The 15700-nt window shown below is 47.2% G+C and overlaps 2 protein-coding genes across 6 annotated transcripts; both read left to right on the forward strand.

Annotated features, from left to right (window-relative positions):
• Positions 1-647: 647 nt before the first annotated feature.
• On the forward strand, positions 648-15700 carry LOC105696556 (kelch-like protein 17). Of its 5 annotated transcripts, none has more exons than XM_012419121.1 (10): positions 648-1115; positions 3044-3254; positions 10540-10660; positions 10871-11036; positions 13971-14164; positions 14248-14465; positions 14527-14709; positions 14793-14871; positions 14984-15162; positions 15237-15700. In XM_012419121.1, the coding sequence occupies exons 2-10, from the start codon at positions 3058-3060 to the stop codon at positions 15436-15438; spliced, it is 1539 nt and encodes a 512-aa protein (XP_012274544.1). In that variant the 5' UTR covers positions 648-1115; positions 3044-3057; the 3' UTR covers positions 15439-15700. The 5 variants fall into 5 exon arrangements, with proteins under 5 accessions (XP_012274544.1, XP_012274546.1, XP_012274547.1 ...); XM_012419123.1 differs by having other exon boundaries at positions 14533-14709; XM_012419124.1 differs by having other exon boundaries at positions 14248-14417.
• LOC105696558 (probable small nuclear ribonucleoprotein E) lies at positions 12467-13782 on the forward strand. Its single transcript, XM_012419127.1, has one exon. It carries the CDS (start codon positions 12548-12550, stop codon positions 12830-12832), a length of 285 nt encoding a protein of 94 aa, XP_012274550.1. The 5' UTR covers positions 12467-12547; the 3' UTR covers positions 12833-13782.

The following is a 15700-nucleotide window of genomic DNA, read 5'->3' on the forward strand; positions in this document are numbered from 1 at the left end:
CGGCTTCTCTTTTTTTTCCCTCATAATAACGCAAAAATAAATCAAAGGTTACATTGTCTTCGCCGGTACGCGTGCAAACGGCCTAGTGCTTTAATTTAATTTAAATACTTAGATTCGATCTCTAGATCTAAGTTCGAGTCCCGGATTTCCAGTATGATGGAGACGCAGTTATCGAGTCTATTAAATCCTTCTTTGGGACAAGAATATTAATAATTTCCGAGCGTACTCAAGATCCACCCGAAGTTCCTTCACTGTCATGGCGGCCCGTCAGTGGCGCCACCTGGGCGGACCCACGGCCACCGCGAACTACAAACAGATTCCGTAAATCCTCGGAAGACTTACCACGAGGCGATTTAATTCCCTAAATCTCAAGCGAGGCTTACCATGAGCCGATTTAATCGACGAACCGGTTTCCCATTACCACCAGTCGGTAAGCAGAACCTGCAGGAGCGTCCATGCCGAAGAAAGTGCGGTCCGCGATCGCAAGGAGGAGGACCACGCGAGGAGGGAGCCGGCCCGCGTCCAGAGAGAGACCGAGCGCCCCTGCGGGCCACGGGAGCGAGAGAGACGGCCGGCCGCGAAGACGTAAGGGGCACCGTCACGAATTCCGTACAGGGTCAAACCAGATTCCAGGTTAATCGTGTCGGTTTCGGTCGGGGAACGTCAACGTCGATCTGGCCGCGGCTCGTGCGCGCGTTAGGAGCTCGATAACGAGGAGAAGTCCCGCCCGGTCGGCACCCCCGCGGTCCAGGAACCCGTCCGGACCGCAGAGCCGGACTTCGCGGTCTACGGGAATCGCATTAACTCCGCTCATCTCGCGCAGTGCCGTTATCCCCGCGTCCTTCTCCCTCGAGGAGGTGTCGCCGGACGACTTCCGGTCCGCCGCGGAATGAGATCGGCCGCGGATTGGCCCGGGAGCGCGGCCTGATCGGGTCGCGACCGGTCGAGATGGCGCACCGCGCGCCGCCGCTTTGATCGCTCGCCAGTCGCGCCGAGGATCCGGCAACGTCGGACCCGGGTCGCGTCTCGCGAGTGGCCTCGATCTCCCGATAGCCAGGTACTTGGATCCGCGCAGAGTTCCAGGCCTTTAACCAGAGGGAGCGAGCTGGCCCACGGTGAGTGACCCAACGCGCGCCCAAACTCCGCCGGAGTAAACACGGCCTCCGATCGACCTCCAGCGGTTAATAACTATCAACCGAGATTCCAAACTACGTCTCTACCCTCGCGTTACCATTCCATTGTTTCGAACACCGGTATTTACATAAGGAAATCAGGAATTTCAATCCTCCAATTCACAGGGATATCTGTTGGAAGTTAGGTGGAAATGAAGGAAATGTTGCCACTTCGGACCCAACTTCTCATCTATCCACAGTTATTTATCATATATCGAAGGCAATCGTTTTCAGTCATTTCAGAGCGAATAGCTCCTCGCTTTGGACACGGTCATTGATTTCTGTATTTTTTGGTGAGGATGATTAGGAGCGTTTACTATGTAGAGTATTAATTGTGGGAAATGATTTAAAATTAGTATCGACAAATTTAACTCCTCTTCGAGTACTCTTATACGTAGATTAATGTATTTATAAAATACGTAGATATTCACCATTAGCAAGGGGAGGCATGAAAATCGGTTTAATTTCCCGCGGGATATATTTAATCGGCAAGTCGCTGATTTAAATAGCAAACGAGCCGTCTGTTCCGACCGCGACGTTTCGGCCGCATGTGCGGGGGCACCGCATGGTCTCGTCCGGCCGGGGATTTCGCACCTTCGGAAAAACAATCGAGTCCGGCAAATGGATTTGCGAAAGGGGGCGAAGGTAAAAAGAGGAGGCGCACGCAAAACCCGAGCAATTAAAGGGGAATCAGCCGGTGGGGCCCGCAAATGAAATATTAATCGCGCAATTAGCGCCGATTGTATTTTGATCGGTTTTGTTTTTCCGAGGCGGAACGGGGCCGGAACGGTCCGGAGGGAATCCGGAGAGGAACCTGCCACCGTCGCGGACATTGTCATCGGTCACGGATTACGTCGGGGAAGCCATTAATTTCGGATTATCGCAAATTGCGCGGAATCCTGAGCTCCGGTTCCCGGTTCCCGGTTTCCCGAACCGGACGCGCCCTTCCGGTCGCCGGATCGCCGGGAAAGTATTCGCGGTTCGCCCGGACGGATGCGAGATCGCTCGGCGGAGGTCGTTAAATTATGTTTAAACAATGGCCGCGGCTTTCATTTCGCCTATCGTCGTCGTAGGGTCAATACGGGTGTACCCAGCGCAATGCTCGTAATTCACGGGGGCCGTACGTACGCAATTTCCCCGGCTGCCGGTGATACTCGTTGATTAAATCGATGGGAAAATTTGCGGCAAGTCCGCAGCGGAAGCTCCGCGACCGGCCGAACGTTCGAACTCTCTGGATTATGTTTGAACAATGTATTGGACGTTTTGTTTCGAGAAGTACCTCACATGGGTCAAGGCGAATTGGGGAGGATTAATAGACTTTATTAATAAATCGATAAACAGATACGGCAAGGGTAACAAATATTTTATTTCTTACCCTTCAAAGCTTCGGAACCATGTAAGAAATTATGAAGAATTCCCAGGAGGTCGAAAGCATAATTGGGGTATTTTACAAAAATTGATAATTTCAATTTTCCTCAACCCCGGGGGTGATAAGAATTCATAGGGTGCATCCTGGGCATGTCGAGGGCATCGCGGAATCCCAGATATGATCGGCACTCGATTATTAAATCCCTCGGATAATTGCTAAATGAATAACTTGTGTGCTTCCGTTCTGAGGGTAATCCTGGATAAGTCAGGGTGATATTAATGGTAATAAAATAGCATAGGTGAATAATTAATCCTTATGATTTACGGTGGATTCATAATGCGAGCCTTTGGTTTAGAACTGATTTAGAACTTCTCTTACACATACGCATATGCGTAACTGCTTGTATAGTCATGAATTTCTCGTCGACCTTTCAATTGGAACTTGATTTAGAAGTTTTGTACATTTCTACGAGAAGGAATAATCAGGGGAAATGTTTCTTCAGGTGCATCGAGGAAGATGGGTACCCGGGCAGTGGCCGTAGGAGCATCCACTGGAGCTGCAGGTGTATCAGGTGAAGCAGGCCTAGCAGGTGTACCGAGGCTTCTGGAGGACTTGGCAAGACTATCCGAGGACAAGGACACCGCTGACATAGTCTTTCTCCTTGGAAGGGACGAGACTCCTGTATACGCTCACAGAATCATTCTCCAGGCGAGGCAAGAAATTCCCAAACTTATGGAATATTTCCATCGCATATGCATTTTAAAATGTCGCCTTAAGTTAGACATTAAAAGGTCCAAACGCAATGTACAATTTCAGCCCAGGAAGCGAGGAAATCGAACGATAGGTCCTCGTAAGATCGATTCTCGTAGGCCTCCGGACGTTAATCAGATATCACGCTGAGTGAAGTTATCACCGAGGCGTCTTGGGACGGGATTAATTGTCAATCGTAATTTTTATTAAAATGTGCGGTTTGCGGGGGTGGTGTCGAGTGAAATTTCCCCGGGGGTTCGGGGCGCTCCGAGACCGGGACAGAGGGAGAAAGGGAGAGACAGGTCGAGAGAAAGCCCGGTAGAAAGAGAGAGGGAAGTCGAGGGTGCACCGCTGATGCGAGGATGATGCAGCCTGGATATTCCAGGGTGAGGGCGGGCATGGCGAACGCATTTCCCGGTGCACTTGCAGGAAATAAAACGATGCGAACCGCGACAATGAGAGGCGACGCTTCCGGAAAATAGAAAATTAATATTGCAACGGGATATTGACGCGACGCGCCCGGGTCGGGGACAATCGAGGCCCTCCGTCGCGATTCCGCCGACCGATTCCGTCGACCTGCCGCGAGGAAACCGGATATCCTGGCCGATCCTTTCCGCGGAAGCAATCCGCAAGGCGATATCGCCGCCACCCCCGGCGAAAGGGGATATCCTCCCGATGGAATCCTCTCTAGGATCGGGTGTCCCGGACTGGACCAGGTTGAGGGGATGGGAAAACTAGGAAATCGGCACACCTCGGGAAAGCTCTCCGCCGAGAGAACTTTCCAGCGTCCCGGTTCGACGGAAATTGACCGGTCACTTTCGCCCTCGCCCGTGGAGATTAATCTCTGGTTAAATATTGATGCATCGTCGCGCTATCAGGAGTTAACCCGACGTTAAAGTGGCATGAAGTGTTTATAAACAAATTACAACAATGAAGTCCACGGATCGTTACGTTAAAATCCAGCCGTTACCTTTGTATAATCCAGTTTAGTCGTTGATTTTCACATTAAACCCCTAAAATCGGTATTAGAAAATCCTCCGACGTTGGTTAATTTTATACGTTCCCGAGGATCGCGGATGATCTATTTCCCGCGGTCGGGTTTTAACTCGCAATCTTACCAGCCAATTTATCCCGGTGGTGAAAATTGCTTCGTAATTGAGTGTAATGCCATGGTCCCGGGTAAATTCTCGGTGAGATTTTCTACCGGTCTCCTCGGCGGCCGAACGCGGATCCCTGAGGTTGAAGCCGGTTAAAAGGGAGGAGAGAAAGGTATAGCACGGTTTCCGGTATTATAAGGGAAGCAGTAGTTTCCTTTGGAGGTGACGTTTCGTTGTGAGGGCTCGCAATTTAAAGAGGTTGGCCAGTACTAACGGGGTCGCCTTTTGAAATTACAAGTCGGAGGGAAAAAGCCCGGTCGATATTCTTTTCCTTTCCTTGGCGCTCGGGCCGGGGGTTGCTTCCCCCGTGACAGGTTTTTAATTAAGGCCCGATTCACGGGGAAACCCCGGGAATGGGATAGATCGCGCGTTCCAATTAGTTCGACAATAACTCGTCGGACGGCCCCTTTCCCTCCCTCTCTGGACCCCGCCAGGGAAAGACTTTCTGCGTGAGAAATCTCAAGAATGGCTCCCTAGGAGGGACTCGCGAAACGGCAGGCGCTAATTGTAAAGTCAATTATGAGATCTCTCGTTTAATATCCGCGATTCCTATTCATAGCCTCCTCGCCGACCGGAGGCCCCCAGGTCGGGGACAAGAAAGGGCTTTTATCATTCCTCGTGACACCGAAGAATGACGGAAAATGCGTTCGCGATACCTCGAACACTTGAGGGCTCCGATTTAGCCCTCGGGGTTGTCGGCCGGCACAATGGCGCCTTCGTTTGTCGGGATCTTGCACACCGGTCCCTGGACCATGCCCGAGTACCGAGAGGGGTGCACCAGGTGCACAGGTGCACGAGTGCGCCTTGAACCCCGGCCAATTCTTACGCGGTTATTTCCAAACGACGGATTTCCCTCCTACGCGTACATTAATATCCCGGAAAGTCACCCTTGACTTATTTCCGCCACTTTGAGGATATTATTTTAATCTCTGGGAATTAATTCGTTAAATGACTAATAATGATTTTTAATTTATCGTTGGAACTTCCCTCTTCGCACGTGCGTGGCGATTTTTTAATCAGGGGGTTGGCACCGTTGATAAGATTTTATCCTTAGAAGGAGTGGACGCTTCGGTGGGGATTCCTTGCGGATTCGCCGACATGTTGGATAGGTCCGGGGTCGGCCATCCCGGGTCACGTAAGTGGTATCGTTGATGTCCTTACGCTCCTTGGAATGCAGGTGGCGAGTCCTAGGAGGGAGACAATGCACCTTGGATTCCTCCCCGAGAAGGGGAGCGGAACACGTCGTGGGACATCGTCCTCTGCGCCTCCACGGCTGGCCCTTCCTCCTTGCCATTCGATCTGCAAAGTGCTGCGGAAGGGTCTCATTCGCCGTCAGATCCAATCCCCGGAAGTTCCACGGGAAATCCAGGAAAAAGCAGAAGCGATTGATCAACAATGCCCTCTGGTGCGCGGCACGGGCTGCATTCCAATTCCAGTTTCCAGCTCGTGCCTCCGAGGAGAGTCCTTTTCTCTCCGAGACAATACATTTACGAGGCGGGATCTTCGATAGCCTCCCCTGGCACGGTCCAGGATCGCCATCAACGGATGAAGTCTTCGGTCCGATGCGATCTCCTTCCCCAAGATGACTCGTTATCATCGAGGTCGGAAAAAACCACCCTACGAAACTGCCACGAGCGTCGTCAATCATGATTCAGACTGTGGCGCATGTCTCTTGACTTATCCAAATCATCATTCTCCGCGTAGGGAGATGTAAACGTCGGTAACGTGGCGCATTGTCTTAGACGGTACTTTGGTTAGAGGAACTTGGTTTTACGTTTCTCTGGGGGGCTTTCTTTCGCTTTGACGAGTCGTAGGATACATTGGATGCATTCAGAGGAGACAACTGTTGAATTATCGGTTAGCGCTCATCTGCTGGATGGGTACGTTTACTCAACATGTTTACTGATCAGACCATCCTGATCGGCATTTTCAGCAGAAATCGCAACATCTTCCCAACTCATCGGTAACCGCTTTTCCCTCTGAATGCACCCATTGATCGACTCGGTACATGAGCGTCCCGATCCGAAGGACGAGCGATCGTGAAAGCGGCTCGCCACTTGACACAAGGGTGGTTTTAGATCCGACGGCTTCAGATCGAGCCCAGACCAACCCCAGTGGTTGACGTATGACAGGTCGACCGGAGGTGGCGGTTCGTCGGTGGCGCCGGAAGTGGAGCGCGGTTTTTTTCACGGAGATCGGCCAGGGGTTGCTATAATCGCGTGCTTGGTCGTTAGCTGCGGAGCCCGCGGCGACATTCAACCCTTGCCGCCCGAAACCGCTCCCTATCCTCCCCCTTAACTGCGGCTCCTCCCGCAACCCCTTCGCGTCACCTCCGGCACCTCCGCCACCTCCAGCTCGACCTACCCCTCGAGCCCGGGCTATTCTTCCCAGCCGCCAAGCCGCCGATTTTTGGTTTTCTTTGATTCCGTTCCTGCCGTTTCCCCTCTCCCGGGTGATTAGAGAAAAGCCTTTTTACACTTGGCCGCCCCAGTCATCGCGTCAGTTTCCGCGCGTAAATAATCCCTCCCGGCCCCTTTTCTAGCCTTAGAGGTTTTCCCACCATAATCGGCCCTCGCGGAAGACAACTCGGGGGATCATCACCGCAGAGATTTTTCCCTAGAAGTTTCACTCCTACTTTCAACCTGCCGATCCTTGGTAATACCTCTTTTCGTTCCGTTTAACTCTTCGTGTCCTATTTCAAACCTTCCACTTCACAAGAATCAGGCCCTGGCTTGGGATTTGTGGGAGAAGAAATGCCGATTTGTTCCATTGTTAACCCTTTTAGGGCCGAACATAGTCGTTAGCACTTGTGCAACGACGTATCGTTGCTCGGCACCGAAAGGGTTAAGGCTCAAAATAGGACCTCGAGCGTATAGTAGTTACTCCACTGTGTGTTATAAACTCATGTAAGACTTGGAATTTGAGGGTTTTGTGTGATCAGAGGGTTTGAGAGGTGTAAACCGAGATCAGTCTGAGAGATCTCGGGATCTTCGGTGATTGGGGAATCGCGAAGGTTTTCCGGAGAGATAGGGAGAAGGTTTGCTCCGATTTGTTTCATCGGAGGAACTTGTATGTTTGGGATTGGTCAACTCAGGTCGCGCGATGTCCACCAGACATCTTCTCTGTAACGTCTTGGGAGGATATTTCCCCCAGGAAGTGGCGATAACCGCGAAAAAGTGCGGCGTTTATCGCTGGAGCCCGCGTGTCAATCCAAGATGGCGGCGCTCGGCGTCGCTGGTCCTGACGGCGCCCTCAAAGCGGCGTCGTTTGGCGAACGGCCGAATGTCGGAGTTTTAGCGTTTCGTTCTCGCAACCGCGGATTTCCCGCCCCGGTGGGGCCGGGGCGAGCCTTTGCCCTCCTATCGGGGCCCGCCGACGGAATTTCCGCGCGGCGCTCTCGGCGCCGTCAAAGCGCGCGCCTCCATTTGCGTTTGCTCGGGACCAGCGCGCCCTTTGACACATTTCTTTTGATTCGATACGCCGCGCTTTGCGCGCTCACCTACGACTTTCAATAGGTCTTTCGCCTTGCCCCCCGCCGCGGCGCCCCACAATCGGCTCCGGATCCCGCAACGACGCCGACGACGCCGACGATATCGGCGCCGATGGTCGCGCCCGCGATGGCATCGATATAACGGCGACGACGACGTCGCATTTGCCGGAAATGAAACCCAGATGCGATTGCGGAGGTCGGGCCAAATTTATGATTTCCCATAGAACAGAGTTCTGGAACAATACCGCAATTACCCCCTACTTTGTAGTATTTAGTGTAACGAATGTCCTGGAAATTAATATTATTGTTTCCTCAGCAAATTTATGATTTCCCATAGAACAGAGTTCTGTAACAATACCGCCATTACCCCTGCTTCGTAGTATTTAATGTAACGAATGTCCAGGAAATTAATAATATTGATAACACCTCACTTACAGTGCTGATTTTATACAGGGGCACGGGTTGGTAATGGTTCGATGTGGATAAATAAATGGCTAAAGGCGTAGGGGATGTTACATAAATTGCGGCTAAATGCAGGTTGAATTGTAGTACCGGGGTGCAATTGTTCTTACGGGAGTCCGAGTACGTACTGTCGGAGACAATGGCCTAGGAAGTAACGCAGGGACTGCAATCGAGTCCTGCGGTTGCGGGAGGGCAACGGTTACGATTATTCTCATGGAAAGAGGGTTACAGTGCCGTTGCGGTTTTAGATATTCTTAGCCTAACGTCAAATGCTAAACGAGGCAGGAAGTGGAGGAAAAACGGCGCAGTGGATGCACTCGTTGCGACATTTATCGCTATTCTCATTGCAAACTCGTGTATAAGGGTAAGCCTTGGATGCAGGGGGTGCGTTTTCAGGGCAATGTAAAGTTTACGGGGGTGCGTTTGCAGGGCGATATAAAGTTTGCGGGGGTTGACGGGGGTTTTTAGACGCACTTGACGCGAAACTCGGTTATCGGATGCGTATTCCACCGATGGATATTCCACGTGGGGGGGTTTGCCATTGTTAAGGTGCATTGTAAAAGTGTCGGGATCGGCGATGGCCACCCCACGTGCCCCGAGTGAGGGTTAATTGAAACGCCTTGTAGCGGCCCGAGGAGCCTTTGAGGGTGGCGCAACCCCTGATGGAGTTTCCGGAACGTTTCCGCGCAGTGCTTGGGATTTTTAAGAGACAAAGATTCCGCGGGGTCGGACTTACATCAGGGGACCTGGAGTCACTTTGCGAATCCTCGTGATCCCGCCTCGGAATTAATACCCCCGAGAAAGAAGCGGCTCGCTGGCAGTTCCTGACGCCTCGCTACTTTTCACGGGGTACACGCAAGAAATATCACTTCCGCTCCGAGATAATGTGCGAGTGCTATTCCTGAGCGTCCTCTCGGTGTCACTGGAAATTGCTGGAAATGGTCCAACAGTTTTGCGCCCACGTTGGGGACATAAGATGATCACCTACCACCATATTCGTATCTTCCTCGCGTTACTTCGCGGGCGAGAAGAGGGACCGTCCGCCATATTGGATCTCTATTTTAACGATATTAGAGGCTGTTAATGTTTAGCCTCGATATGTGGATGTAACTAGATTTATTATGGGACTTCCGAGGCCTTCAACCTTGGCCTTAATTCCCCGTTTCGAGGTAGACGGAAACGGACCTGTGAATATTCAGCATCCCTTGAGTTACTCGTTCCCCGCGTTTCGGCGACGGAAGCTACCGAACGGATTTCTCAAAGGTCGGAATTAATTTCCTGTGGGGCGGAAAGTAAAACCCCGGATTCTGTACAGTAGTTACGTATTCTCTCGCGGCACCGGAGCTCTTCCTGACGAAGTCAATTAAGCTCTTTTGTGAGGAGGAGACCGGCTAGAAGCGGCGGAAGTGCCGGCGTAGGTGGAGGGCGTCTCGAAGTGGTGGGTGTTCGTTATGGGTGTCGTTCGGGGGAAAAAAGGAAGGAGAAAACCACCATCGCGGGAATTTCTAAAGCTTCCACAAATGCACTCTTTCTCGCCCCGCTTGATCGCGATCGAACTCGCCTTCGATCATTATCGGGACGCGTTTCTTTTCTGCGCCGTCGACGTCGAACGATTCTCGAAATCGTCGACCCATATTTCCGCTTGTGCTTAACCGCGAACACTCCCTTTCCTTCGGGTCCTAAAAACCGAAAAACGACCCAAAACCTGAGAAATATCCCTTTTTTCTCCTTGACTATACCAAAGGCCGCGAAAAAGTTCGCGCCGAAATGGGCAGGGGTGGTTTTTCAATTTTCTTCCTCATCCCTAGTGCAGAAAATATTTCTCCTATATTTTCTATATATTTAACGAATATCCTACATTTTGTAAATATTTACCAGACATTTGAAATATTCGCAAAACGTTTACTTTAGAATATTATCCCTATAATACTTATATAATATTACCTCCATGTGTTTTCATAATATTTTTTTACTAGATATACAATACATTTCGTATCATTTTACTACAAGTATTTTATTTTTTAATATCTGCCGAATACATTATAAACGTTTGAAAAATATTTAAATTTGTCGCTTGAGATATTTTCGTAATTAAAAATCGACGTGATCTTTTAATCGCAGTTTTATTCTGCATTTCAGATGCAAAAACTTCACCGCTGCCAAAAGGATCGGCACTGCCGGGAATCCTACGCCAATCAGAATGCCGCACGCACATCCGGAAACTTTTCGGCAATTCGTCCATTATGTCTACACTGGGAAGGTGAAGATTAAAATATAAGTTTGTCGCTGGAATATGTTAATCAAAACACAACGTAATTGTTCTTTAATTCGGGTAATGGGAGTCGTAATGGAAGCTTTGTCTTCTTTCGTTGCATTATTGACTCTCTTGGAAAACTAACTTGCGACCGGCATTATCCCTTTAATGGCTCTAGTTTGGGACGGAAGTAGAGAAATAATTCATAATTTCCAGGTTATGCTTCAAGACAGTGGGATCTTCGAGATGCTGGGTCTTGCTCAAGAACTTGGAGTCGAAGAACTCTGGAGAAGCTGCGAGGAACACGTCTCGGCTACCCTCAGTCCTGGGAATGCCTGTGCCCTTCTCACAGCTGCTCTGGATGCTCAAGAACGTGTACCTGGTAAGTTTAATATTAATATTAATATCGTTGGTGAAATTAAAGTTTCACCGAAATAGGATGAAATAAAGAAGGTAAGGCAAGTCACAGAGTACGGAGCTGGGGGATAAGATCCTGACGAGTCCTGGTAATTTTTAGTACTTCGGACAGTTCTTAGGACTTTAAATCGGATTCCCTTCAGCCTATGCATTAAATAATAACATTTTAATATTCATAAGACGTGGGATTGAATTGGGATATTTAAGGCGAGAGCAGTATTCCTCTGGAAACAAATACATGAGTTAATGGAGGAATATTAATTATTGCCCGCGGTTTATTAAGGACGAAAAATTCCTTTCAAAATGTCCGAACGCCCTGAAATTCGGTTATAGGGAAAAGCCATTAGGCGGTTTTCTTCTTTCCGAGGGCACGCTGTCGGTGGTTAAGGAAGCTTTTAGTGTAATTTAACCTTCGCTTCGATCACACCTTTCTAGTCCCATTTCCCTCAGCTTCGCGGTAGATGAAAAGAAATATTTCTTCTGGAAACGGATACGTCTTCGTTCATAAGATGGATTTCTTTTACGGCGTCAAAATGGCGGAAGTATGCAGAGGAGAGGGAAAATGTACGAATCGGTAATTTGGCTGATTAAATTCTTGAATAAATTTCTCTATGATATATACGACTTTGGGAATGTCGACAGAGTTTAAACACCGTGTTTAATGTTTAGGATTATTTTTAAAGAAATTGTTTTTAACGCGCACTTGAAAGACAGTAAGCTTTGGGCAGTATGCAGATTTTGTTCGGGCTTCGTTGACGTCAGGCAGGGAAATATGGGGACAACGGTGAACATGACCCGTAAAAAAGTGACATTTTCAAACCACCATCAATCTTCATTATTTTAATTTCGGAGTGATAAGCCCTACCGAGAAACGTTAGGGTCAAGCAGAGGGGAGATTCTATCCGGCGACATTAACGATGCACTTTCAACGTGCATACAGTCTATATAATATTGAAGTCATTTTACGAAAGACTACACTCCTTATTTATTGATACCCTTTCAGCGATTATTATTAAATGAAATACCGGTAATTCATACTTCGACGGAAGGAGAATTTTCAATACTGCCCAGGTAATGCTTTTCAATAGATAAATCAAAGAATGAATTTAGTACGCTATTCGTAAGTAGATTTTCATTAAATTGACATATGCGTTAATGGAATATTTTTCTAATGAGACAGAAATATAAAATACGGTATATTAATTAGCTGATTGGGGGGAAACAAAAGTTTATGAACCGAAATGAGAAATTCTTTGAATTTGAATCGAGCGCGTCGCGGTCGCGGTCTTAGACCATGGCTAGCCGCTCGCGACCACCACCAGGGGGCAGCACAGGATCGATCGCGCGTCCCTGTCCGTGAGCAATCTCCCAACTCATTCCTGTTCATTCCTGTTTTCGGCGTCCCGCCATCGAAACTTCGTAGAAGCCACGCGGTGACGTGAGATTTTGTTTGCCGACTCAAGAAAAGTTGCAAAAATGTCGTACAAAGGGCCACAGAAGGTGCAGAAGGTGATGGTGCAGCCCATCAACCTTATATTTCGATATCTGCAGAATCGCTCTAAGGTACAAGTTTGGCTTTTCGAAAATGTTAACCTCCGGATCGAGGGGCACATTGTCGGCTTCGACGAGTACATGAATCTTGTACTGGATGATGCGGAGGAGTACTACATGAAGACAGACACGAGGAAGCCACTGGGACGAATTATGCTGAAAGGCGATAATATTACGCTTATACAGAACACGACTCAGGGAGCGAATTAGTCTTTCCACCGTCCATAACCTCTAACACAAATGTTCAGTGTTGTATTTATTCTTGAATACATTTCGCCGAGAATAAATCATCAATTTTACATTCCTGTACTTGGAGAATTGTTAAAAAAGAAAGTGCCTACGTACAGGTGAGGCTGTTTTTGGAATGTTTGTCATCTATGAAAGGTCTTCGGTTTCGGTGAGTGCACTAACGTAACGCTGGACAATGCGAAGAAGTGTTACTCAAAGATTGATACATGGAAGGAACTGGGATGGAATATTTTGAGATACTACTCGAAGTCATAAATCGACGTGCAACTAAAATGGATTGATCGCAAAAGAATGTAATACCAAGTTCATGTAAAATAATTTGCAACTCGGATTGATGAAACGTTCACATTCTAATTGACGTCTTCATCGGTATTGATAATTATGTGTACTTGGTACTGGAAAATGCTACACTCTACAATGAGGAGGATTGACTTTAATATTCAGTTGTACTCCGATTACCTTTTTACGACCATTCAGTATAATTACTCTGCTGAGAAGGATAACGTGAAGATGGATAGAGAGTCTGACGATGTCAAATTCATAGCCTTGAGAGTTTTTGGATATAAAGGTGCCGCTTGAATCTTGTACTTTTAATATGAAATGAATATTTTATTTCATAGAGAAATAAGCGAGGATCAAGGTGCTTATTTTAGTTCATCGAGTCGGAGTGGTCAAATACATAAATTGTGTTGATCTTATCATTAAAAGTTATTTTGCAATAGCCCTTGTATTCTTTGGTAAAATTATAGTTTTAACGAAACAGAAACTCAGGGCATGTATTCTAACGTGTACATTTTGTAATACTCCTTGGTTTTTGTAACGATGGAGAACAAAATATGAATGTAACTTAATTACTTATATAAGACAAATTTGTAAGAAAGTGACCGCGAATTAAAATACATTTCAAATTATTCTTGAATTAAGTTTTTTTTAATCCCTAATTTTGTTGCTTAGTTATATGTAGGATTATGATAACTTTGTCATAAAGTCAAGACTTTACGATGTAATGTAGACATTTTAGGTTCTCTGTTTATATTTACATTAAAATAAAATTCATTATTAAATGAGATGTAAGAATTCATAAAAAGTTTATTTATAGGTGGTAAAGGGGCCTGTTCGTCTTTCATCGAACGTTGCTTCGCATTCATATGTGAAAATGCTGCGGATACTGTAAAGACTACTGCATTTCATAATCTGCCTAAAGAGGCTCTAATAAAACTTATATCTTCGGATTATTTGGCCTTGGAAGAAGAAGATGTCTGGAGAGCCGTCTTAAATTGGGCAAAGTATCAGGTGTTTATTGGAGACGATTATTCTAATAATTAAGACACGAACATATGAAATATTTTCTAGTCTTACATATAATTCAATCCTAGGCTGGAGTGACGCAACCGACTCAGCATTGGACTGAGGAGGAAAGAGCAAGAGTCTGTCAACACCTATCGGGAGTAATAAACTATGTGCGATTGCTGCTAATAGATAGTCAAGTTTTCGCAGAGGAAGTCGAACCAACTGGAGCGGTACCAATAGAGCTATCCTTGGAGAGGTACGAATTTATCAATCCTGATAAATCAGCAAGCACAGAATGTGCAAGGTATGACTTAAACGAGACCATCGTATGTTCTGGAGTCCTTCCACTTTATGCTTTGTTCCAGGTACAGGTTCGCAGCATTACCAAATAAGTATTCAGAGATCTGCTCCGACAAGAGACTGCAGCCTAGAGTGAGTCCCTTACTCTTTCCCGGTTCTCAAATCCTTTTAAGAGATAAAATAGGCTTTCAACGTTTGTTGAATCAATGGTTTGGTGTATCGAAGCAGGTCTGGCGCTTAGTCTATAGGTACGTTGCATTAATCGGGTCCATTTAAGTTCGACCGATGTAATAAATTTATTTATGTTTTAAAATCTCTCTCTTCTGTTCAGGGCATCGAGTCATGGTTACTCGGCATCAGCTTTTCATCGACACTGTGACGGAATTTGCCCAACATACGTGATTGCTTTGGTACGTTAAAATAATTTTATCTATTAGACTTACGTACCATGGTGTCACGTCACTAATGGTAAGAAGAATTCTTTTGTCATTAATATTAAAAACGGTCATTCTGCTATTTTAGGGAGCACGAGGGGAAATATGTGGGGGGTTTAGTGACGCTCCTTGGGGTAAGACAAACGCAAAAGGACATTATATCTCTTCCGAGAAGGCCTATCTCTTCACCCTTACGAACAATCAAGATGTACCACCGACGAAGTATGACATCGTAAAGAAGCCCTTCGCGATTTGTTACCACCCTGAGTAAGAAATCTTTCTTAATGTAATGCACGATTGTTTAAGAAAAATTCATCTTTTCATTTTGCTCCTGCTTTTAGTATAGGGCCGATATTTGGAGCTGGAGCCGATCTGCTGATAGCCAGCAACTGCAACGTCAACATGGACAGCTATAGTAATCTTCCCCATAGCTACGACGGCGAACACGCATCCAATACCGTTCTCATGGGTGACTATCACTTCTCCGTTCTTGACTACGAGGTCTTCACGCCGAATCATTCCGTAGCTAAGTCCAATCATTAATTCCTAAATGACTGTCGACGTCGATCTCGATACGTTCCTTGTAAATAGATTAATATGTTTGGTCGTAAGTCACATGATTTGAGGTGGCATCTAATGGAACCCCGTAAACCCGTGTCATAATTCTCGTATATTGTAAGTGTCGGTAGATTCCCGAGGGACGGTTATCTCGTGGAATTTACTTATAGCATGCTCGGGCGCACCATTTTTCTGGTACAAATTTTTCCATTTAATAAAGTGTTTTGTAAGAGTCTTTTACCCAGGA

The sequence above is a fragment of the Orussus abietinus genome, unplaced genomic scaffold (genome assembly GCF_000612105.2).
Source record: "Orussus abietinus isolate OABI.00-Male unplaced genomic scaffold, Oabi_2.0 scaffold15, whole genome shotgun sequence".
Classification (NCBI taxonomy): domain Eukaryota; kingdom Metazoa; phylum Arthropoda; class Insecta; order Hymenoptera; family Orussidae; genus Orussus; species Orussus abietinus.

Coding starts and splice junctions, on each gene's coding strand:
- LOC105696556 (XM_012419121.1), top strand. CDS start 3,058: ATGGGTACCCGGGCAGTGGCCGTAGGAGCATCCACTGGAGCTGCAGGT. Junction 14,710..14,792: donor GTCTGGCGCTTAGTCTATAG/GTACGTTGCATT, acceptor TCTTCTGTTCAG/GGCATCGAGTCATGGTTACT. Junction 15,163..15,236: donor GCGATTTGTTACCACCCTGA/GTAAGAAATCTT, acceptor TCCTGCTTTTAG/TATAGGGCCGATATTTGGAG.
- LOC105696558 (XM_012419127.1), top strand. CDS start 12,548: ATGTCGTACAAAGGGCCACAGAAGGTGCAGAAGGTGATGGTGCAGCCC.